We start from the raw sequence: 24073 nt of genomic DNA, 5'->3' as shown, positions 1-24073 counted from the left end.
ACTTTGCTGAAGTGTGATCTCACTAAAGTTTTAGAAGTATATGCATAATACAAGTAATTACTGTGTGAAGTAGGTTGGTGGGATGTTTCCTGTTGCTTTTTCCTCTGATTTAAAGTGAAAGATCTTTGATATATATGTGCATATTTAAAAAGTGAAAACCAAAATATAATCTCTATCAGAGCCTTGAAAAATGTATTGTAAAAAATGTATTTGTATTATATCTATACACAAATATAAAGTATCATATTTATAATACAAATAACATTTGCATTAGAACACTTTGAAGCATTAGTAGTCTAGTTTGGGGCAGCCAGGTTAACTGTTGCTTCACAATTTATTTCTGTTGAGACTTGAAATTTTCACCTGTAAGGTTTGCTTTGAATGCACTCGAAAGCCAACAGCCTATTGCTCTGTCTGCTTGAGTAATAATTCTGGTTTCTTAGTCGTTCTGGTAAGCTTTGGATTCTGCTAAAACTCTGAAAGTGGTAGATCCTAATCTTTAATTGTTGTCATTGACTGCTTCCTTCCCATCTGTGTGTCCGTGTCCCCTCGTGTCCTGCCTCTTGTCGTGTCCCTCCCCGATCTCCTTCTAGAATTAAGATTTCTGTGCTATATGAAAACAAAGTCTTCATCTTCTTTATTGCTACTGCTAATACTGCCCGTGCAGTGTGATGTATGTCATCTTACAACTAAACCATGGGATGCCCCTGCCTCTGGGAGTAGCTACAATAGCTTAGTGTCCTCCTTGCTGTGTCTGGCTTTCACATTCAGTTTCCAAAGCTCACGTGGCTTTTTATTGTTCAATTCCCATTCGTATTAAGTGTGTATTTAGCATCAACCCTGTGGTGTTTTTTCTTGCAGTGCCCTTGTCATTTCATTCACTGTTGACAAGTTGTAGTGCCAGGTCTGTATAAGAAATGTTTTTGCCTGATGCCAAACATCTTTCAAGTGTTCTGTTTGTGTATTTCTTTCATTCTGCATATCTCTGCTTCTGGTGTGACTTAAGTGACCCTGAAACTAATTGGGCTACTGTTAGTTTGGTTTTTATGAAAAGACTGCTAGTTTTGTTGTTTATCCCACAGAACTCTTGAAGTAGTGAAGGAAAACCTTTTCATAAATAACTTGATATTTCCTTCTTGTAATAAGGAGAAGAAGGCTTAAAAAAAAAAAGGCAGCTGTTGTTGGAACTGGTATTTTTGGGTTTCTTGGAAGATTGTGGTCTCAGGGTAGACAGTATGCATTCTCTATCTGTTTTTCTGTTTTAAAAAGAGTCTGCCTTTAATATGTAAACTGCTTCATTGGAATATGTTGAATAATTTATTTAAAAAAACCCAAGCAGGAGTGAGGTTTTGTTTGGTGGCATTTACTGCATCTCAGACTGCATTGAGATAGAGTAGGAAGAAGCTCGTGTGCTACCTGGAAAATTGCATGGGCAGTTACTTCAAAAATAGTGAAGGCATTAACATAAATAGTGAAGTACATTAACAAATTACACCTGTGCTTGTACTAAAACTCCCTCTCCCCATTCCCTCCGAATTTTTCAGTGTTTATTTCAAATATTTCTGATACATCTTTGATTTTCAAGCACACACAGTGAAATTGTTGCATAGCAGAGTGGCCAGATACAGTTCTTGGACAAGCAGAGACCTTTCTGCTTCTGATGTACCTTTCTTGTGCTAGCTGGCTTCCTTAGTCACTTCATCTCCTTTTCACAACTACCTCTTCTAACTTCTCTGCCTTGTCCTTGCTCTTCAATGGCATCCTTCTATTGATCTTTTCATTTCTTTTAATCCTTTTTCCACCAAAATATGACACCGACTGAATGTTTGTCATTCATTGCATGGTTCAGGATGTTTTTTTTCCTTTCTGCTCTGATCATCTGTAAACATCTTATTGCAGGTACTGTTTCTACTCTGCTTGATAATGCTTATGACATTATAGTCCAATTTGTGGTTGGTCCATAGGTACAATTATATCGAAAGTGGTGTGAAAAATTGCTCCATCAGTGTGTTGAAAGCTACTGTCAAAGTGATTGGACTCTGAATTCGATGCAAACAAGAAAAGATAGTTTCAGATAAGGCACCCCATCAGCCCTCAAATGATTTTTTTGCACTGTTCTTAAATCACTTCACCCCTGCTAATTTAAATGCTAGCAGTGTAATATTTCTGATTAACTTCAGAGTAAGAAGCTTAAAAGTGTAATAAGCTTCAAGTGCTTTTGTATTCAAAATTGCAGTCTTGGAGTGAGTGAAAAATACCATATTAGGTCTTCAGTTAAATGCAAAAGTTGGCTGTAGGACATGCACCTGTGCCCCATCCTTATCAAGAGGTGAATTTTTTAAACAGAAAAATCAATTTAAATCTGATTTTTAAGTGTTGGTAGAAAAGTGATTGAAATAATAGTATTTCTTCATCTGGTAGACAGACATTCCTTGGGGACAAGTTGTGATCTGAGAAATGTTTTAAGTAGCTACATTTAAATTGCAAATAAAATTTGCACTGAAATTGCACTGATTTGACTGAACGAAATTGTTGTTTATTTGGCTTTATAGTATTTGGTTACTTATTACCATTCGTTTGAGGTGTGAAGTGTATTGTTGTGTACTAGGCCATATCCAATTTTCTGGTGCCTGGGAAGTCCATTAATATGACAGGTCTGGAATGAGTCTGAGTACTGTGTTCTCTGAACGTAGCTGCTAATCTTAGATTTATATAGGTAGATGCAAAAGAAAGTTCTAATTGTATATTACTGCATACAAATAAAATCCTTAAACGATGGAACAGTTTTGGGATGTTTAGGGCTAAAAGGAGGTATGACTATTAAGAAATACGCCAGACACATCAGAGGATGTGCCACAGTGCTGTACACTTCTATCTAAATCCGTTGAGCCTGATTTTAAAAGTTTTGGTAGGTTAAAATTTATTTGCAGGCTTGAGATTTTTAACTGCTGATGTAGCTATGATTGTTAAAAAAAAAAAAAAGAAAACCAAAACCCCCCAAACAAACCAAACCCCAAAATGAAACCCAACCAAAAAACCACCTCACTTTTGTTAGCTTGAAACTTAAAGTGCATCATTCTGGTAGCTGTCTCGTTCACCCTCTGTAGTTCCCCTTAACTAGATATAATTTGCTAAAAACCGCTGTGAAAACCAGGCTTGGTTCTCCCCTATTGCAATAATGAGGTAATGTGCTGGAAAGGTAGTCAGATTTGTGTGTAATACGCCGAGAAGCGCGTGCTGCTTTCTCATCTGATGAGCCATCACTTCTTGTGTTCAAGCCTAACAGGTGTCTGAAAATCAGACTTCTTTTGTCACCATTTTTCCTTTTGGATTGTTGGAAGTGGGATTGAATTTTGCCTTTGAATGGAGTCGAGCTATTATAACTAAAGAGTAAGGATTTCTTTTTTTTCCTCCCTGGTGTCTTCACTCTCTTAGATGGAAAGGGATTTCTGGCATTCTGTTCCTTCCATGGTTTCCAATTTGGAGGTCTTTCTCCCCTACAAATAGCTCTCTAGGATGTGTCTGTGCAGCTGTTAGGGCTTACCAAGGCAGCAACAGAATAACCTTGCTATGACTCCAGTTTTATGTTCTTCTAACTTAACTCAGCAGGTCACATTCATAAAAGTAGGCAATAATTGCCATACTCAGCACCCTCACGAAGAGTGTGTGCTTAGAAAAGACTGAGAAACTTTTACCTGTTTTGCTTTAGAGATAAAACCATTAAATTTGATAGTATATAGAGATGCATTTTAAAATATTTTTCCAGTAAATTTTCTGCATAACATATTTCATAAAGGCTCAATGGAAAATACTCTGTCTTACTCAGAAGCTATGAAAACTCTTATCATATCTCTTCTTTATTGTTATGTGTAAAAGAGAGAAAAATTTCCAGAAAGTCAGGGTTTACTTGGGCTGCGGTGTTGTCCAAGTTGTTATTTCTCAGTTTAATACCTCCTAAAACTTGTTCAGAGCTTAACTGCAGGTTCCTTCATACTGGAGTGGTTGTTGCCATCACCACCAGTATTTGTTCCTGACCAGAATGATCAAAGTTCGTTGTCAGAGGGCAGGTACGTTTTTTAGGGCTGTTGCACGTGGTTCAACATATGCCTAGTTCTCACCAAGCACAATTCTTTCGTAATGTGGACAGATTTTATGGGAGACTGTGCATGCTTGTAACTTTGACATTCTGATCATTTTTACCAGGAATAGTGTTTTGTTTATTATAATTAAGTAACAAAGACCTACTTGTTTAATGACAAGGGTGAGTAGCATTTACTGTTGTGTTAAACAAATAATAGTATGAGTAATATTATAAGCAGTCTATTGAACCTTGAAGGCTCCTTAGAATGGAACTAATCACTTACTAGACATTCATAAATCATTTATTAGCTTTCTACCACCTTTCAAACTTTAATGTAGAAATACCTTAAAACCTTTCGTATGATGACCTGCTGGCTAAGGATTCCAAGCTGTTGATTTATTTAGGAATTAGGATTAACATTTACGATACTGAAATATTAACTTTTATGACAGTATTTAAAATGCTTTATCCTCTCTAAAAGCTGCTTTTAGCTTATTCTATTTGTTGCAGAGCAGTAAACTTGATATGCAGATACTTTAATGTTGATCTTTGGAGTGAAATGAATGGTGTTGTAAATAGAGCAGTAGAAAGACAGCAGCAGACCCAGTAGTAGCTCTGGGAAGTATATTAAAATACAAGCTTCATCGTGTCAGCTACTTTACCATAAGGGTATTACGCACGTTACTATTCTCTAGTATATGCAGAGTAGCTTGTCTGTGTCCATCTACCATTCAGTACTGGCTAGTACAGGATATATCTGTGTTATGGCAGAGTATGGTGTATCCCAAGTGCATGTTCCCATAGATCTCTTAGAGTAGTTAGTTTACTGCAACATCCTCGATTCAACAGGTAAAATGAAGAACGCTTCATTTTTGTGAGTTGTATGCACTTCTCAGAAATTTCAGTATGGTTTTCTCCGTGAGTTTCTGTTTAGTCTTTCTCACAAGTGATACGTTTCCACGTAAGGCAATACCAGAAGCTATTTTAGATTGTTTTTTTGGGACTGATTAGATTGAGTATGCCTGGAAGTCATAATTTGAAAAGGAGAAATAAAGAGTCCCTAATATATGTGAAGTTATCCTCAGTGTGGTGGGGAGCTGAGATTGTAGCTTTGTGCTGTATTTCCAAAGGCATCACTTGTGTGTTCCAGGGCAAGTTATTCCTGTTTGCTGAGGCTTTACATCATTCTTTCCTTATGCATAGTGGCATACACACAGTTGTTTCTTTTGGAACTTTTATGTGCACGTTTAGGAAATGATTGACAAGATTGAAATAGAAGGCTGCATGAGCAGGTTGGGACCCTCAGACCAGGAGTGCTCTGGAGCTGGAATTGCCCTTTGTTTTGAAACATGTTGAGATGTCCCTGTGAGCTGAAGTACCAGTTAGCTTGCGTTATGAACACAAATGGTATGAAACACTCAAGAAAATTGCAATGTATCTCAGTTTTCACTTAAAAGAATTAAAGAATTCTTTAAAAAATATATAGAATGGAAAATGCTTAGAATTGTATGTTAAGTACTAACATTTTTAGAAGTTAACTTTTAGCATTTAATTTACTACTTCTCTATTAATAGGTAGGCCTTTAATAGTTAGTGTTTTTTTTTCTTGCTGTTGGTCACCATTGCTTTTTATGGACAGATGTTTATGTGAAGTCCAACAGAAAATGAAATGGATGGTTGATAAAACATAAATGTTTCTCCAGTTATCCTTTTCATTAAAGCTGTCAATTATAATGAAGAGAAGCTGCGGGCCACACATCTGAAGTAGATCCCATCAAGCCGATGTGATTTTACTCACCTTTGAAACTTACTTGGTGAGGATCGTAATGGAGAAACTGCTTTGCTGGCTCGAGCAGGTTTATTTGATCCACATTTGTTCTGCATTTTGAAACAGAATTTGTGGAAGATGAGCGTCTAGGTTTTAGGAAAAGGTAATGGAATGCAGTTGCTGATGCTTTAGTGCAGAATCAGCTTGCGTTATCCCTCTGTTTTAGGGGCTTTTACCATTTATTCTTTGCAGGAAACCCAGGATTTTAAAAACTGTCGATAGGATGGTTATGAAATAAAATGAAAAAAACGCTTGTTCTTCCCGTGTTCTGGCTGTTTTGCTGCATGCTGTTTTAATCAAATAAGTGTATTTTAGCACGGCAGTTCACTTACCTCTTCTTAATTTAATTGCTGGTAACATTTTTCAACAGTATAATTTGGACAAATGATGTCTATGTCCTGAAACACTTCTTACAACTTCTTTCCTGACTATTCAGTATTCAAAAAGTACGCAGCTAATGGATTTTTGCTAAATTCATCCTGTGTTGCTCTTAAATGTGCTAGTCTTTCAGAAGCAGTCAGGAATGTTTTCTAGAAGAGATTGTATTTAAGATCTGGTGTACAGCTGAAACATAAAAGAATGACAATTTCTTGTGGCTTATTTGCAGAAAATATTAGGTCTGAATGTTGTAGCTGTCTGTAATTTAAAGGGAAAATTAATCTACCTCCTTTACTTTTTTAATTGAGTTAGACTTTCCAGGCAGGTTACATAAGGGCTGGTATGTTTTCATGATGCATGGGGGTTTTTTAAAAACTTGACTGAGTTGTCTAGTTTAAAAATAAACATGTTGTTTACAAATATGTCATGTAATCAGAGGAATTGTAATGCTTCAATAGAATGTTTAAGGAACTGGAGATTTTTATAGTGATTTCATAGATACTAAAACTCTAGGACTGTTTCCATAAACACTTATGTGATACTTTTTTGAAGAAAGCTTCAGTGTAGTAGACTAGGCAGGTAGATCAACTTTATTTCACCTGAAATTTGGAAGAACTTTAATCAGAAATGGCACGAAGGAGTGTTGTCTCAACATGACGCAGGATGTAACAGCACTATTACTGACCGATGTACTTGGTAAATACAGTTTCTCATGGCATAACTGATCAGTAAAAATCATGCAGCTGAAAACTGTCCCATGGATGAGTTTTAGATTATCATATTAATGAGCAGTTTAACACTAAGCCTGAACTCATGTGAAAACTATATTATGAAAAATGTAGCTGGTTTCCAAGGAATAGAAGCACAGTACGTTTCTGTTAATTCTTCTTTAGGTATAATATAGTAGTGCTGTCAGGTAAGTCGTATTCAGACAGATAAAATAAAATCCTGTTAGGTCTATTCTCCAGGTAACTCCAGGGAGAATTTTGAATTTGTCTTTAGGGAGAGGTCAAGGAAAATGAATGAAGTAGCAAATGGCCTAACAGAAACATGAAAACCCTTTGTTAGATTTACTTGCTGTGTACTGCTTGTAATCAAAACACATACATTAACTAAAGCAAAAGAATATTTACAGCAACTTTAGTTACCAGTATTTTATGTCTATCTCTAATGGGGTCTTAGAACTCTGCATTAAAACATACACAAATGTAATTAAAATAACAGTGAAAGCTTGAATGTTTTGATAAAAAGATACTTCTACATTAGCACGCTCATGGAGGGAACCCCAGTTGAAATAGCACTTCAGAAATTTTACTTAAATTTCAAGTCAGGAGTTTTTGTATGAGCTGATCATCTGTTGTGCTGTTCTTTTTATCTGTTAATGGTCGTGGCCCTTCTGGCTTTTTGACTTATAGAACACAACTGAATCTACTGTCGCTGTGGAGACCTTAGATGATGTACCTGAGCATGTGCTTAGGGGGCTTCCTGAGGATGTGAGGCTCTTCCCATCTGCTGTTGACAAGACACGGCTTGGTGAGTGCTACAACTGTGAAAAGAGAATGAAGATTTTTGCACTAGCTCATGTAAATTACAGTTGCTGTGGAAGTTTGGTGCCCTCCTGTGCTGGGTAGAGATGGTATCTCGTGTGTTTATCTGAAGTCATTTCTGTTGAAAAGAGTGGACAGCTTCTAAGGTTCTCCAACATCCCAAGGTGATGTTCCCAGAACATCAGAATTGAGGTCAAAATGCAAATAGATTCGGTTATGAAAATACTGATATGTTACTTCACTGGTTTGTTTTCACTTACAGCACTTTACCAGTTCGGTGTTTCACAACTGTCTTACCGTTGCCTCTTTAGAATGCTGCATCCCACTGTCCATTCAATATAAAAAGTTTGATTTACAAGAACAGATTCAGTGAAGACTTTAAAGCTGCTGTATGGAGCGAGGTGTTGTTTCTGTAATATTTGCAAAATGCTTGGCTGCTTTTTAACAAAGTTTAGCGTTGGAGAACTTTGATGGAAGTCAGAATTGCAGACTGGATGCTTGATGTTGGAAGCTGGTAGTCTGAGGAACAGGTCTGACAATAGATGCATTACTGTTAGTAAAAGGTTAAAAGCTCCTTGGAGCAAGGTTAATCTTTTCTAGTATGAACCTGATGTAGCATGGTCTGAATGAGAATGTTAAGTTTAATTAGCAATTATTTGTCAATCTGTTCTTATTTTTTATGCTATAAAATGTGAAATGCAGCTGTCCACTTTCAGTTTGATGAAATCTTATCAATAAATTTGTCAGCAGATTCACATATTTTAACCAATCCTAAATGTTTTTTCCTTCAAAATATGCTATTATTTAGTTTGACAACTTTTGTGAGGGCTTCATTTGCCTGGCATTGTTTCAGAGAAAGCAAATAGAATTCTTGTTTTAATAACATGTTTACTCAGCAGAACAGCTGAAATCTAGGACTTCATAATAAAAAACCTGTAATGCCTTTATTGTATTTTGAATATCACCTAAAGGACAAGGAAAATAGAGGTAGTTTTTAGTCTTCAGAGCTACAGTAGCCCATGAGCAAAGAATGAAACCAGGTAAATGCTTAAACCTTTCATGGTTGAAGTGAGTTTTGGGAAGACGATTGTATGAATTCATTTTAGTAAACTTCAATTTCCTTATTGTCATCTTAATATTGTAGAATGCTCCCCAATCTGAGACAGGCACATATTCTTAAGAAATATGATTTGTGAGTAGAAGATTTGCTTGAGATAAGTTGGACGAGTTTCAACTAATGATGTGTGTCTCTTCAGGTGTCTGGGCAACAAAATCAATTTTAAAAGGCAAGAAGTTTGGACCATTTGTTGGTGACAAGAAAAAAAGATCTCAAGTTAAGAGCAATGTATACATGTGGGAGGTAAGAAACAGCTTGTAAAGGGAAAAAGGCATCTGCCACTAGGTCAATGTTTTGTATTTAGCCTTTATTTTTTCCAGAGATTTTAGAAACAGACATGATGTGAAGTAATCGCCATCTATCTATGTCTACCATTAAACACAATTATTTGTAGACACTTGAATTGAGCAGCCATTCTGATTACAAAGCTTTAAAATATTGGCATTGTTTGAAATTGCTGTGTTAATTTTCTTACATATTGTCTCTGGATCACACCTCCTCTTAAGAGTCTATTGCTGATGAAGCTTTGCTTTGTTGGCTTGAGCCCTGAGTGATATCCCTTCTGCAACTCAGTACTGTGAACTGCTTATGAAATTAGGAGGATATGGAATGTCTTAAAGAAACCACAGCACTCCTCCTCATCTAGCTCTTTGTAAACCACCTTTGTTATGGGAATTGGTTTTGCTTTTGGAGTTTTTATAAAAGATCTCAGCTGATGCAATATTTCTTGTGCTGCTTGTGTTTGGGCTTGCCTTAAAGCAAATACTGTCTGAGCAGCTGAGGAGCTCTTTAAGCTCCACTGATAGTCATAAGACCTTAGATATTATGTAGATTTCTAAATGTAGGTGTCTTAATCTGGAGTTGAATCTGACCTACAGTGTCTTTAAGGCAATTCATAACTACTTCCAAAGACTTCTTCAGTCTTCCTGAAGACACATACTGCAAACAGCTTTAGCAAAGTGAATCGCCGAGGAGGGGAGGGATGGAGGAACTGTGGCATAGCGTGTTCTGGAATAGAATTTGCTTGTTTACAGATACTTAGGCTAAAGATATTGATAGTAGTCATCCTTCTGGTCCCTGGTCTACAAAAATTGAACTGCATAAAACACTGGATACACATACAAAACATAGTGTTAACCCGTGTAACAGGAATTGATCTAGAACAATTTCCCATAAATGCAAATTCACGTTCAGGAAAGTAATAAAGTGTTCAAGTATGATATTTGTTGCATTGAGCTAATATTATCACAAACTCCACTGCGTAAGATATCTCCAGTTTTAATTGAGTACAAGAACACTTAGTGAGATTGGATCAGCCAAGTAAATTATCAACCTTGCAGTTGTTTTTTTCATTGCTGGATTTTGAATGTTTTCAGTGGATATGTCTTAATATTTTTTAAATTTATGTTGAGAAATTATAGTCGCAAACAAGCTGTTACAAATTTTCATCGTTTGCAATGAAGGCGATAATGGGAACCCTTGCTAAATTTCAGAGTTAATTGTGTGTTGCTTTAATACTGATTTTGGAATTTTAAAAAAGCAGCTAAAGTGAGACTGCAGCAGTTGGCCCCATATGCTGATATCTGAAACCACTCCAGAATCTTAACTGTTAGAAATATGGTCTGTAAAAGGATGGTGGTGTGTGGGAGTAGTTAAGTATATGGACCTTCAACTAGGAGAACAACCTTTTCCCCAAGAATCCCATTTGTTTCTTTAGTGAAGTTAATCTGAAGAAAAAGTAAGGCTGCTAAAAGCTGGCATCTCCAGTCGATTTTAATAATTTTGAACTGTCACGCTAGAATATCCTTCTGAGTAAGACGGAGTTTTGTGTGTGAGTGTGTGCTTGCTGTGTCTGAGGGAAGAAACAGAGACTTGAACATATTTTAATTTTCTGTCAGAGAAAAGCCACAGATAGGCAAATGACAGCAAGGGACTGAGAACGGAGGGAGATGCCGTCTGCCGAATCAGAATGGCTGGCACGACTGCTGAATGCTCCTGATCCTGCTTTACAGGAGTTACTTCGAGTTGCAACGTTATATAGAGGAGTCAGAGCAGTGCACAAGACCTTTAAATAAAATTCTGTAAATCAGAAGCTTTAACTGAAAAGTAATGAGATGTTTTGTGCAAAAGCCGTTAGAAAGTAATATAAAACATAATAAGGTAATCTATAAAAAAAGTTATAAAGTATTATGTTTTGCCGTGTATTCCACATCTGCCAACTCTTCCACAGCATTGTTTATCTCTTTTCTTCTGTTTTAATCAAAAGGAGTGCTTTTACAGTCATGGGCTGTTTCAGATTGCAAGGGCTGGATGTGCTGGCGAACCTTATTTCAAAAATCAGTGGATTCCATGCGGAAATAGTTTAAATAATGGAGCTGTTCTCTCTCTGCTTGAAAAGAAGCAGAGATGATTTTGGTGTATTTATTGAAACTTTATTGATAAAATTCTATTTTATCAAGTCAACAGTATATCAATACAAAAGAAATAAAATTTATGAAATGATTCTTGTTTTAAACTGTTGTAGAAACGTACTTGAAAATGTAAAACAGTTGGAAAAGACTTAAAATCACTTGTAAGTATCAGAAACAATAAAAAGCTACAACATTGTGTAACAGAATGGGAAAGTTAATGGTGAAATAATTTAAGGAATTTAAGTTTATTCCTTAGCTGTAATGGTACTAAGTGAATGTTGGCAGGAGGTGATGAGCTGGAGAGGCTGGGTTTTGAAAAGAGCTCTTCCAGGCAGAGGCTTAGATTTATAGACTGGACCAAAAGGAAAAAAGCAAATAAGAAGATAGAATCAAATTGCACATATTTTTCCTTTTTTTTGGTGTTTCTAAAGAGCTGCCCAATACTTCTGAGACATTGTGCACCTGTTAGTATGCCTGTGTTCTGAGACAGGGTAATGGAGGAATGATAGTTCCAGTTGCTCAACAGTGGTGTGTTCTTTAGTTTCAAAAAATGTCTATAACATCCACTGATAGCTCTTCTTGTAGACATCTAACTTGGACTATAATAAGAAAAGTGGGAGATGCATAACATGTCTTCAAAGGGAAGCGGAGTTGCCTGTCATCAGAAAATACTGAAGATGTCAGTAACATTGCTGTATTGCAAGCTGTCTGGAAATTTAGAACAGGAGTAGGTGTTGTATTTTTTTTTCTCCAAGAATGGAAACCCAAGAATTCACGCAGCATCTTGGAACATGCAGAAGTTTATCGACGTAGTCCAGTTTTTAAGGTGATCACAAGATTTCTGAAAGGTTAAGATTTTCTTTAATACCCTGAAAAAAGATTAAATATAAATTATGCTTTCCCTTATCTTTCCAAATAAAGCAAATGCTTCTAAGGTCTAGATAGCTACTTTTCCCAATTCATCAGATAGTAAAACTAAAGCTATATTACCTTTATATCTTAAAAATCAGTCGTTTTACTAAATGAAAAATACAGAGAATCATTTCAGGCTTGCCAAACTGAAAAGAAAGCATAAAACGTTTTAAATGTTTTAGCTTTTGAGCCCAAAACCTTCAGAGGAGGGCTTGCATACCAAAAGTTATTTTTTTCCAATTGTACCAGTTCCACTAAAAAGGTTGCAGAAGACCAGCAGCACTGCCCCCCAGTACAAGCCCTGCCTCTGCTCATCCTTTGTGTTATCTCTGTCCTTAGCTGATAACTACTGCTTTGTATAGCTTTAAAACGTTGGTATTTTAGTGCACGTACACCTCAGTGTTAACAGTCGTCCGTTTGCTTAATGCCATTTTTGTCTCACAGGTGTATTACCCAAACTTGGGATGGATGTGTGTTGATGCGACTGATCCAAAGAAAGGGAACTGGCTACGGTATATAAACTGGGCACGTTCAGGAAAGGAGCAAAATCTGTTTCCTCTGGAGATCAACAGGACCATATACTACAAAAGTTTAAAGGTATCAGTGTCTGAAGAATCAGTTACTTCTCTGTTACCTTTTATTATTAATACTTTTTATTCCCCTTTATTCAAAGCCTTATTTTTTACTATTTGTATTAAACGGATTTTGAAACATTTTATTAAATACAATTAAAATATTGCAAATACTACATTTCATTGGTCTAAGTTCTTCTATGCCAGTACAGTTGACTTCACTTTTAAAATATAGGCTATGTATGAACACTGTGTCTATCATGTTGGTTAATGGTTTGCTGTAGCACTAAATTTGATACACACTAGAATGAAAACCTATAGTAGATTACGTAAAATAAATGTTTTTCTGTGTCTGTAGATAGTGAGACATTCTCTCTGAGGATTTTTTGCAGAAATCAGTTATTTTTATGGTCTTTGCATCATATAACAAAGATTGTTTGTCAAAACGTTTTTATAGGTAGCTTCATGAAAGGAATTTTCCTGGCTTTATACCCTTTCAGTTTTATGCAGGGAGTGGGGTGCAGGGAAAAGGGTGTAATTTCTGGGCATTGCATCTCCCAAACCAAGAAAAAAAAATGCTTTAACTGTAAGTAATGGTAGAGTATGCTAGTGTTAGAATATTGAGACTATGAAGTATTATTTGAATCTCTGATCAAGAATCTGCTAGCAGTGAGTATATATAGCTCGACTTTGTTTTTATTTAAAATACTTTTGTGGGTTTTGGGTACGTGCAGCCTTGCTGTTACACTGTTCTTCTTTTTTACGTTTCCTTGTAAGGCTGAGATCATTTATAAGTAACTGATCTTCAAGAAAGCGTGAGTTGATAAAATGTGCTTTTTAAGTTTATAGGGCAGTATAGCAATATGTAAAACTGTTACATTTTAGGTCACTCAAACTAGATTGAAATAAAAAACAACCAAACAAAACCTTCTAAACATTTTCTGAGCTTTCTAATAGCTTTGAGATAGCATTCAAGTAGAGGTTCACTATTGCCAGCCAGACTATTGACTTCTCTTCAGAGTTTATTCACTGAGGGCAGGCTCCCAATGTGAATCTGTAGCCAGTTTAGTTTTCTCTAGATGCTTTATTTTGGGTTGCCTCTGCCTTTGCCCACAGTCGCACTAGTTCATAAACCTAAGTGTGCTTTTGGAGTGAACTCTGACATTTTAAATTTCTCTCTCATTGAATCTTTTCTGCAGAGGTTTTAGTCCTGATAAAGACAGGCATTCACATGTTTCAAATTTGTTTTCTGATGGATAATATTGCACTTTGGAAAATAATTGCACTTCTAAAAGAGGCTGAGCGCTGCTGACAGAATAACAAATACCTTGCCCCAGCATCTGGAATACCTTTTGTTCCTTTGCCTGTCTTCTCTTGCGACCTGATGAATTTTATCCTAGCAGGTCTTGCCAACAAGATCACGGTGCCAAGCAGCTCTTTGTGAAGATTGTTACAGAAGCCTATAAGGATTGGTTTTATGGGTTTCAAAACCTGTCTGGAATTTGTTGCAGTGTGGGATTTTGAGTTTGGGATGCAGGGTTCTTCAAAGAGGCATCTTCAGCAGGGTTTATTTGCCCCTGCAGCAACCGCTTAGAGATGTGAGAGCTGTGGGATTGTTTATTAGCTTCAGTTCAGTGTTAGCAGCACCAGTTCCAGGCAAGCTGCTGGAAATTCATGTTGGTGTCTGCACTGTGTCCTAGTTGGAGGCAGTGTTACATCAGAAAAGGCATTACCTCCGGGCTGCCTCTGCACAAGGCTTGCTGCTGTACCCCTTACAGGCCAGTTTAGAAGCAGCAGTAGTTTTGGGCTTGTGTGTCACACAAAGCAGAGCACCAGGACCTGAGCTGGTGTAGAACCACTGAGTTGTTTCTGCCCTGTAGAATTAGTTCCAGGAACGCAGTGCAGACATGCTCCAACTAGTTCTGCATGAGCCTGGCTGGGATGTTCTTGTATTAGTAATCCCAGCTTCATGCTGCTCAGAAGTAATGACGCTGTTGCCAGGGCCAAGTCAGCCCAAGAAGCATTGCAACCATGGCTCAGTGGTGTGCTCCTGCTCTTCCTTGGTTGTCACTACAGCTGTGACACAGGTAACTTGGCAGGTAATTTAAGAGGTGGCTGTAGAAATGTGTGAGAGTTGTTTCACTATGCAAAACTAGGTTATAATATAAAGTTTAACTTTGCTCCATATTGGGGGGAAAAAGCTCACAAATTTGTAATAATGAACGTTTGTTGAAAGTGCATAGTGATATTCCAATTATTTTTTGAACCGTCTACTTAAATATATTGTATTCTCTTCTCCCATGTTTTAGAGAAGCGACATGTAAGGAGAATTCTGATTTTGCTAATCTGCGATGATTTTTGAAGTGAAAGCTTGACATGGAGTTGGACAGTTTCCCCTACCGTTAAACATTCAGCATTCAGTCAGCATACCGATAAATCAGGTCAAGATTTAGAAAGTTACATTGTGTGTTTTTTAATTGCACAAGTGGGCTGTTCTTGTAGTTTAATAGGAATGTTGTAAATCCGATATTCTGTTTAATTTCTTGTCCATTCCAAGAACATGAAAACCAAAGGAAGGCATTAAGAAAGCTTGTTTTGTCTAGCATTTTGTAAACTTATTTTTTGTAGAAAAATAGTAACCAAGCTTTTTAGGTAAAGCTAGTGTGAAGAAACTGGAAGTTAAACTGCAGGTGACTGACAGAGTGGGTAGGAGAAGTATAACGTAGAGGAGATTCGAATGTGTGGTCTAAAGGGCAAGTTACTGCATTAAAGCGTTTAAATATTGTCTTGTACTAGTTTTTACTATTATATACCTTAGAAACTGCAGGGAATAATTCACAGCTTGGAAAAAAGTTGTGTTGTTTTCTGCTTTCTTTACAAAATAACGTTGCTTATATGTCTGCTTTTTATTTAAAGGTTTGATTTTTGTCTCACCTTCTGTATCAGAGATGATTTCTTACAGGGTCCCTGTCAGTCTCAGATTCACGTCACACTTTACTGACAACTGAGACAGAGCGTGTAATAAATAACATCTGAAATGTCCTTCTCTTTCTGCATGTAATAATGTGTTATGGTGTGTACACTGCCATTGCAAAACTGTTTTAAATTTGCTAGCCCAGGTATGTACACATGATTCCTTCCTGGTCTTTATCAGAATTCATAAATTTAGGGGAATTCTATTTGGTGATAAAACCCACAGTTTTTATTTACCCCCAAGAGAGAATTAGAGTGGCTTGTATGTCACTTTGTTGTGCTTTTCCTCGAAGCATTTAAAATGTTGTCATAGCTATTTATGTTTTTCCCAAGGTTTTCTTCAGCTTTTTGTGGGTTTCTAATTTGTAGGTTAAACAGGCTGATTTCCAAGCTTCATTGCTAAGATAAGCAAAGTCCAAATTTGCTTGGTGTAAAAGAACCTCAAAACTGCATAGAACTTTAACTTCCCTGTTCTCTGCTGTAAATGAATAGTAATAGGATAGAACTTTTAATTGAGCACAAGCAAATACTTTTCCATCTTCTCTTCATCTTTACTGAAGGACAGAGCATATTTGTAGACTGCTTTGCATCTGTTTTCCCCAGGATGCATATATGAGAGTTGTGATATTTTGATGAAACAGCTTAAACTCATTGTGGGGTTTCAGAAGCTCTTCCTGCCTCTCCTAATGAATTGAGCTACCTGAATAGTGTTGTTCTGCACCTAGTACAGGACTTTGTAATTCTTGAAGAAGTAAAATTGTGATAAAAAATCAGTTTCAAAAAGTCTGCTAAATAAGCTTGGCTCTGAAATTGGTTTTGATTAAGGTGAAATTAATTTGTTTATGGAGGAATGTTTTGTCAAACAGGTTTATAATAACTCGAGAAACCTCCCTGTTACATAGGAATGCAATGAGGTATAGGGTTATACAGTGTGAAAAATGCCCACAATTACTGATGCCACAAACTGTCCACTGTGGTTACATTTGGGGAGATAAGGCCCCATCCAGGTGCAAAAGCACAGTATCACAGTAAAGTGCAGTGTGTGTGGTGAAAAATAACGTACTCTGAGAAGGTCGGACAGGCAAACGCCTACCTCAGTCTGTACAAGACACATTACAGAGCTTATACGTGTACAGTGGATTGAATTTTAGACGATGTGTGCTAGAACATCTTAGGATATAACTTGTTAGGATATTCCTCTTGAAAATAACAGATTCTAAAATTACTTTAAACCTTTTGAACAGAAAACACTCAGATTAAGGATTGCTAAATGTTGCAGTTGAAACCTAAAGCACCAAAAAGCATATGGGAGTTGTTAACAAAATGAGCCTTTCCAAAATTCACACCTTTTTGGAGCAAGCTATCCCAACCTGACAATACTGCACAAACCATCTGTAGGTTACGGTTTGGAGCAGGCTGGTTTTTAGAGTTGTTATCAGAGGTTGTCATCAGTAAGAGATGGCTGCGTGTTGTGTAGGGTCAGAGTAGCGGTAGGAGTGGTGCTTGGTCAGTGTAGTAGTTTTATCACTAGTGAGGGAGCCCTTTTAATTGTCTGTTTTTTTCTGAAGCTGCTGCTCCATCTCCTTTTAGAAGTACAAGGTCAGAGGGCTTAATTTAGTTTCAAGAGTAGTTACACCAAAACTAAATTTGTCAAGCCAAATTTTAGTTCCAGCCATGCAGTTAACAAATTACATGATTACATGCTCGTTACCATCCTGTTTGCATTGCCTAAAATTTTTGCCAGCTCTTTTCTCTGACTTTGTGTATTGTTTAGATGGTAAGTTGTTTGCATCAGACAAGCCTTCTTCATTCCTTGCTCCTAAACAGCTGCAAAATGAGACAATGCAAATAGATTTACCACTATTTATCCTATCGGGCCCCCAGAACTGGTAAGGAAGCCAGACCGTAGGCTTTGCTTATATTATAACTTGAACACTTAACATAGTTGTTGGGATCTTGTTGTTCCAGTGTCTGGGGGTGTAAAGGTAACTAACTACCACCTTTATAAAGTGCTGTGAGACCCACTAAAAAAAAAGTGCTTTAGAAGAAACAAATAATATGATTGTTTGTGATAGAAAAATTCCCTTTGGCTTCAGACTTGAAATAATAGTGTAAGGATACCCTTTGCTCAAACGTAATGACTCCAAAAATAGTGTGTTGTCTCCATGAGCCCAGTGTTCATTGAGCCCTGGAGAAAGGGGCTTGTAGGTAAGTTCAAGGAGGGCATTTAAGTTGATTTTTCTTGGTTTTGGATAGGATGCTTCAGGAAATGGAGAGATAACTATGAAGATTTTAAAAAATAGGTACAAACACATCTTTAGTCTGCAAACTTGGGGACTTTGAGTCTGATAATGCTTTAAGGAGCATGTGAAGTAACCAGAGAAACTAATATTGATCAGTTTGGTGTCATTGCTGGGAATACGAGTAGTAATTGCAGCGATGCCTACTTGACTAATTTGGTCTTCCCTGAGAATTTTTTGATTTGATAAAAAAAAAAAAATAGAAACAATGAATTTGGAACGGCAAACGAATCTTTTATTGTTGTGATTAGGGGAATCTCTCGAACTCGCAGTGATTATTTGTGTTCCTCACAGCAACAGTCTGTTCCTGTGTTCCAAATTCCGACTTTAGTGAGTGACCGAACAGTTTTACTCGTTGTTTAATGCTTGGTGTAAGGTGCGTGTGTGCAGCTCGAGCGGCGCTGGTAACTCCCTGGAAAGAATTGAACCGTAAATAGCGATAGCGGTGCACACCGGGGGTTTCCTCGCTGCGGGGATTTAAACCGGTGTCACCATTTGAGACAAACCGATCCGGGGCTGTCGCAGCGTGACGTTTCCCGTCGGTTTCTATGGGATACTTGTTAATTATTGTGTAATTAGTTAACGACGCTGGCGGAAAGGGCCGGTTTCTCGGTGGCAAGGCACCCTGGCCGCAGCCGGGAAGAGGCTGCGGGTCGCCGGGTGCTGCCTGCCGGCGGGAAGCGGCCCCGTTCCTGCGCGCCTTCCCCTCGCTCCCGGCCCTCCGGCCGGCAGGGGGCGCGCGCGGCGGCGCGCGGGGCGCCGCGGGGCTGCGCGAGGCACCGCCGTCGGCGCCGCCGCCGCCGCCGCTCCCCCGCCCCGCGGCCCGCCGCCAACAAGCCGCCTCCTGATTGGCGCCGCGCCTCTCTCTTCTCTCCCGGCAGCCAATCGCGCCCGGCGAGGAGCTGTTGGTGTGGTACAATGGGGAGGACGACCCGGAGATAGCCGCCGCTATTGAGGAAGAGCGAGCCAGCGCCCGGAGCCGGCGGCACTCCCCGAAAGCCAAGAAAGGTAGGGCCCTGCCCGCCCGCCGCGCCGCGGCCCCGGCCCGCCCCGCCGCCGCCCCCCCGCATGGCGGAGGGGGAGAGGGGCGCGACCCGAAAACTTTTGCCGGGTTGGGCGGCGGCGGCCGCCGTGACCTTCCCCCGGAGCCGCCGCTTCCCGGGAGGGAGGGAGGGAGGGAGGCACGCCCGGGGGGGGCCGCGAGGCCGAACGTGGAAGTTGCGGTGTCTCCCGGCCCGGCTGGAAAAGTTGGCCGGGGCGGCGTGAGAGGCGCTGGGCTGGTTTTGGTTTTTTTTTTTCCCGACAACCGGGCGCTCCGCGGGGAGGGAAAACGCCTGTTCGGGGGGCTCCGGGGGTGCGGGAATGCCCTTTGCGCAACAGCACGCAGGGCCGGGCCGGCCTCGGGCGGCCGTAAACTTTCCGCGTGGGTGGGGTCGGCCGGAACGGTTCGCGGGGAAGCGGGGTGCCGCCCCGGGGGGGTTTGCCTGCCGGGGGTCGGGTTTGTCGCCGGAGCGGACGCGAAAGGCAGGCTTTGTTGTTTTCTGCGCGTTTACGTTTCTCGTTATTTTTAGGGCGCTGGTGAGCGCGTCGGTTATGAAATGTTGCAGGCAGCGAGGAGGCTGCTTTGGGCTGACTTTGGCAGCGGAGGAAGGATGGGAGAAGAATTCCAGGGGGGAATGAATACGCGTTAGTCTGCCGTGTAAACGTGTGTGTCAAACCGGGCAGGCGTTATTTTTTCCACGGTTAATTCAGTAGCGATATTTTATTTTTTAGAGTGCATGTGCCTCCGCGCACGGCCTTATATAACTGACATTTTGACTCCCGTTTTAGGCCAAAATCGCATAGAAGCCGTCATTTACAGGGAGTAAATATAAAAAGGAAGTATTTACAGCTGTAGCACAAGGGTATCGATTCCCCTTGTAGGTGAATATATATATTTTTGGAATTCTCTGAAGGTGGCAGATGAACCAGAGAAGGAAAGGAGTTAATATTTTTAAATGGCATAATTATAAATTTTTTACACTTGAAATTTAGGGCCTGATCTTACTCGTAGTGCAGTCGACTGTGGAACTCACATTGGGAACAAGCTCAAATATTTGAGAGAACAAGGTTTTTATATATATAAGTATGTATAAGTTTTATATGTAAATTTGTTTTAGAGTTTGAGGAGGGGGCTGGGAGAAACAATTGGTGCAACACAATTTGTTATTCTTTCGAGCAGTAATTTGTAGGTTAAGCTAATACAAACTGACATTCAAGCACTGATTTTTGTTTTGCTGCCTGTAATGAAAAGCATATTTAGCACACGTACAAGTAACGCTTGGTAAATTAGAGGCTGTATTATGCTTTTTCCCAAATGTGCATTATCTTAGCAAATAGAATTTGTGTGCCTGTGATTTACCTGAAAGGCTAGAAAAACAACTGGAAAGAATTTGATTATATTATAAATCAGAAAAGCCAGACAGAATAATTTCTAGGGTAATTTTTCATGGTGTAGAAGTTTTATTTGCATTCGTAAAGTTGTTGATAAAGATAGCTGTAAACTACTTCGGTGGTTTCTGGGTTTTGGTTTTGTGCTGTTTTGAAGGTTTAAAGTTTTAACTGTTACAGATTTTACAGATTTCAGGCTGTCATAATCAGGAGCAATAGGTGTTTTCTCCCATTTTGTACACATAAGCTCCTTACCAAGGCTCACAATATTTAAAAAAAAAAAAAAAAAACCAAAACCTTAAAATACAACCCCAATCACAGTATAAATGAAGCATTTGAGAATAAGAATAATTCATCTATGGAATTACATTATTGTATCATGAAGCAGAGAGACCAAATTCTTAGTATTTAGTTATTTTGATTCGTTAGGATTAAAGTTTCAGTGTCCATGCTGTAGAAGATAAGCCAATTCTTAGCTTTATTCTTTTCTAATACATGCATATTTTGAAGTTGTATAATTCTGCTTTTAGTAGGATCCATTGGAATTATTTTTACTCTTCCACATTTGCTCTCAGTTATTTTAGTATTTGTGGTAACATCTGCTAATATTTGCAATTCACAGCAATTTTCTTACAAGAAACATAATGTTTTTCTGCTGATTTGGTAGCAGTAGGTGCAATTAGGATTCCAAAATGATTTCTACTGATAACCCTTCTTTTGCAGATTCAGCTCTATGTCTTGGATATGGCAGTTTCTTAGCCCTGGGGTTGAGGTTTTATGGGAAAACAAAGCAGGTTGTGATGAGCAGGATTAAAAAGTAATTTTATTTTTTTAAAATAATTCTAACTATATGATAAAAGGAGGAAGGGAGGAGAAAGATGATGTGACTTAACTTTAGGAATGTGAAAAACTGGAAGTCAGCACAAGGTAATCTTTTAGATTACATACCAATTTAAAGAACTGGCTAGAGATAGCTCTTCTGGAGGGCTGTGAAATTGGAATTTATTAGCTACCTAAACAGATCAATTCTTTTTTCATAAACTTTATTTTGGCCTGTGTTGCAGGTTGTTGTCTTACACATTGAGGAGAAAATAGAATTCTAAGAACTGCCAAGTTTAAACAACTGTGAATGAGCGTGTCCTTTAGGAACACATTTTCCAGAAGCGGAAATTGACAGTTTAATACTGTCGAAGTGACTAGACAAAGCCTTGTTTGAGAAGTGTATTATAATTTAGTTATTCGAAACACACAGCTATTAAATAGCTCATAAGTATTCTGTAGTGAGTAAAACAAATATCCTTTTGAATTTTTAATGCATCTTAGGCCTTGTCCTTGGACTGTTAAGATATGTAACATTTGACAAATAGTCTTGTTTCTACAATTTATGTAATGAGCTCTGACTTCATCAGAAAAGGTGACCGTTCCACAAGTATTAAAAATGTGATGTGTTTCGCCACATCAGTGGAGGCCTTCATTATTGTAAAACTTTCCAATTGCATCAGGAATACTGTTTATTTCGGAGTAAATCCTCGGTCAGTTCAGACTGTCCTACCATAAGCGGCAGCCCGCCCTGAATCTGCGGAGTTGAGATGACATTTAAGAATCAGCAGCTGACCAAGTCGAGGGTAGCCGCAAAGTACAGATGGAAATGTTTTCCTTGACCTTGATCTGACCTCTGTTTGCAAGTGATTACTGACACAAGGTTCTTAATCTCCTTTAGAGCCTATTTAGGATGGCACCTGGCATTCTCCTCCACGTACCAGTCTTCTCTAACGTGTTTGCAGAAGGTGGGATCTTGGTTATGCCTTGGTCGTGTTTCTCAACACTCACCTGCTCTTTTCTGTTACTTTCCCAGCAGTTCAGTGACTTGCACGTTTTTGTTCCGGTAGCCTGCGTTCAAAATACTTTACATCTCCCAGGTGTTAATGTTCAGTAGTTACCGCCTGGCCTGGTCGTAGGTTCTCATAGCTGGAATAAATCCTTTACATTTTTCTTCCACCACGCACAACAGCTGAGGAGTCCTTGAAGAAAAGAGACAGATCTTACTAATTTATTTTTATGCATTGAACCATTGCGTGTTGTTGCTAAGGTGATGAGTGCGTTTGAGATTGAGAAAGAAATTTAGTAGGATAAAAGGGTATTGGGGGGGGGAATACAACCCCCCAAAAAAAGAAAATAACTCGGTGAACTTGGGTACCATCAAAGATATTTATCAGAGCCAACCCTTGTTATCTTTGATGTGATTACTACGTGGTTAAGAGCCAGCAGCTGCCGGTGCATGACCAACAACTAGCAGAAAAACTATCTAAAATACTTTTTGTTGCTTTTGCATTTTCTGCAATTTCATTTATTTAAGTGTTTATCATCATCTTCTCCCAAGTTGTAGTTAGTATGCTTCTGTTCTGCCTGCCAAGCTCGTAAGAAAATTTGTTCAAGTGCATTAACACAGCCTGGCTTTCACTTTACAGTCGAATTTGTGTGGACCTTTTTTTCTTTCATCAGGGCAAGTAATTCCTTTCTGTATGGTGGTAGTAGTAGTAGTAAGCAGTAATATTGAACATGAGTATTTCCTTTCACTTCTGGAGTCTCTGGCTTCAGACTCAGTCTTCCTTTCAAAAGTAACTTTTCACTAACTAAATAAAAGTATTTAAAAAAAAGAAAAAGAAGGATGGTCATACATAAAAATATCCAGTGGCTTTATCAGGCTATAATCTGCTTTAAGGTGCTAGGTAGGCTCCAAAGTATAATCAAACAATGCTAAATAATCTGGACAGTTTCTTTCATGGATTATGTGGCAGATCAAAAGTCTGTTCTCAGAGAAAGAAAGATACTGATTTTACACCGGATAAAAGTTTGCTCTGCTGCATGTTTGTGAATAATACTTTTTAAAAAAAACTTATTTTGGAGGGGAGAAGAGAGCCGTGTTTTCCTTCTCCCGTGCTTATTTATATCTCTGATAGTGGTTCCATGCTGTGCTGTTCAGCTGTATTTGTGTCTTAGCTGTGTTCCACTGAGCACTTCAACAAACCCCAGTGGCATAATTCTTGCTGTTGTCTGGAATGAATACTGCATGTTCCTCCTTCGTATCATCTCTCTGTACAAAGTCAGGCTGTCAAGAGGGGCGAAAAAACCTCTAACTTCATTTTACCAAAAGCATATGCTGCAAAAGGCAACTTGAGTGGGGGTCTTGTCGTGAAACCAAATGATCTCGTAAAAAACCCAGTTGTGTCACCTCTTAAAATGGAGTCCTCTATTGTAGTGCAGGCAAAACACCTGAATCGGGTTCACCTGTGTCTTGGACGGGCCTTGGTGGTTATTTATTGTAGTACAGTGTTAAAATCTCAAACTGTTGCTAATAAATCTTTTAGAATTTTACTACCGTAAATGGCTCTACTGCTATCGTAATGTTGTTCTTTCCCATAGTTCTTATCAGATTTCAGGGAGAGCATGAACTATAGGGTAACTCTTAGTACTGTCCTAGAGATAGTGTCAGATTAAGGTGGGTGAATTATGAACCAATTATCA

At 38.6% G+C, this 24073-nt stretch overlaps 1 protein-coding gene across 1 annotated transcript in view; it reads left to right on the top strand.

The window, feature by feature from the left end:
• The window catches only part of PRDM2 (PR/SET domain 2), a 62192-nt gene that overhangs the window by 970 nt on the left and 37149 nt on the right, over positions 1–24073 (top strand). The window contains exons 2-5 of the mRNA XM_086625587.1: positions 7702–7819; positions 9090–9193; positions 12718–12870; positions 19000–19126. Coding sequence (XP_086481713.1) covers positions 7702–7819; positions 9090–9193; positions 12718–12870; positions 19000–19126 — 502 coding nt within the window. The remainder of the gene's footprint in view (positions 1–7701; positions 7820–9089; positions 9194–12717; positions 12871–18999; positions 19127–24073) is intronic.

The sequence above is a fragment of the Tauraco erythrolophus genome, chromosome 23, assembly GCF_009769465.1.
Source record: "Tauraco erythrolophus isolate bTauEry1 chromosome 23, bTauEry1.pri, whole genome shotgun sequence".
Classification (NCBI taxonomy): domain Eukaryota; kingdom Metazoa; phylum Chordata; class Aves; order Musophagiformes; family Musophagidae; genus Tauraco; species Tauraco erythrolophus.
This window is presented reverse-complemented; position numbering and strand designations above follow the sequence as displayed.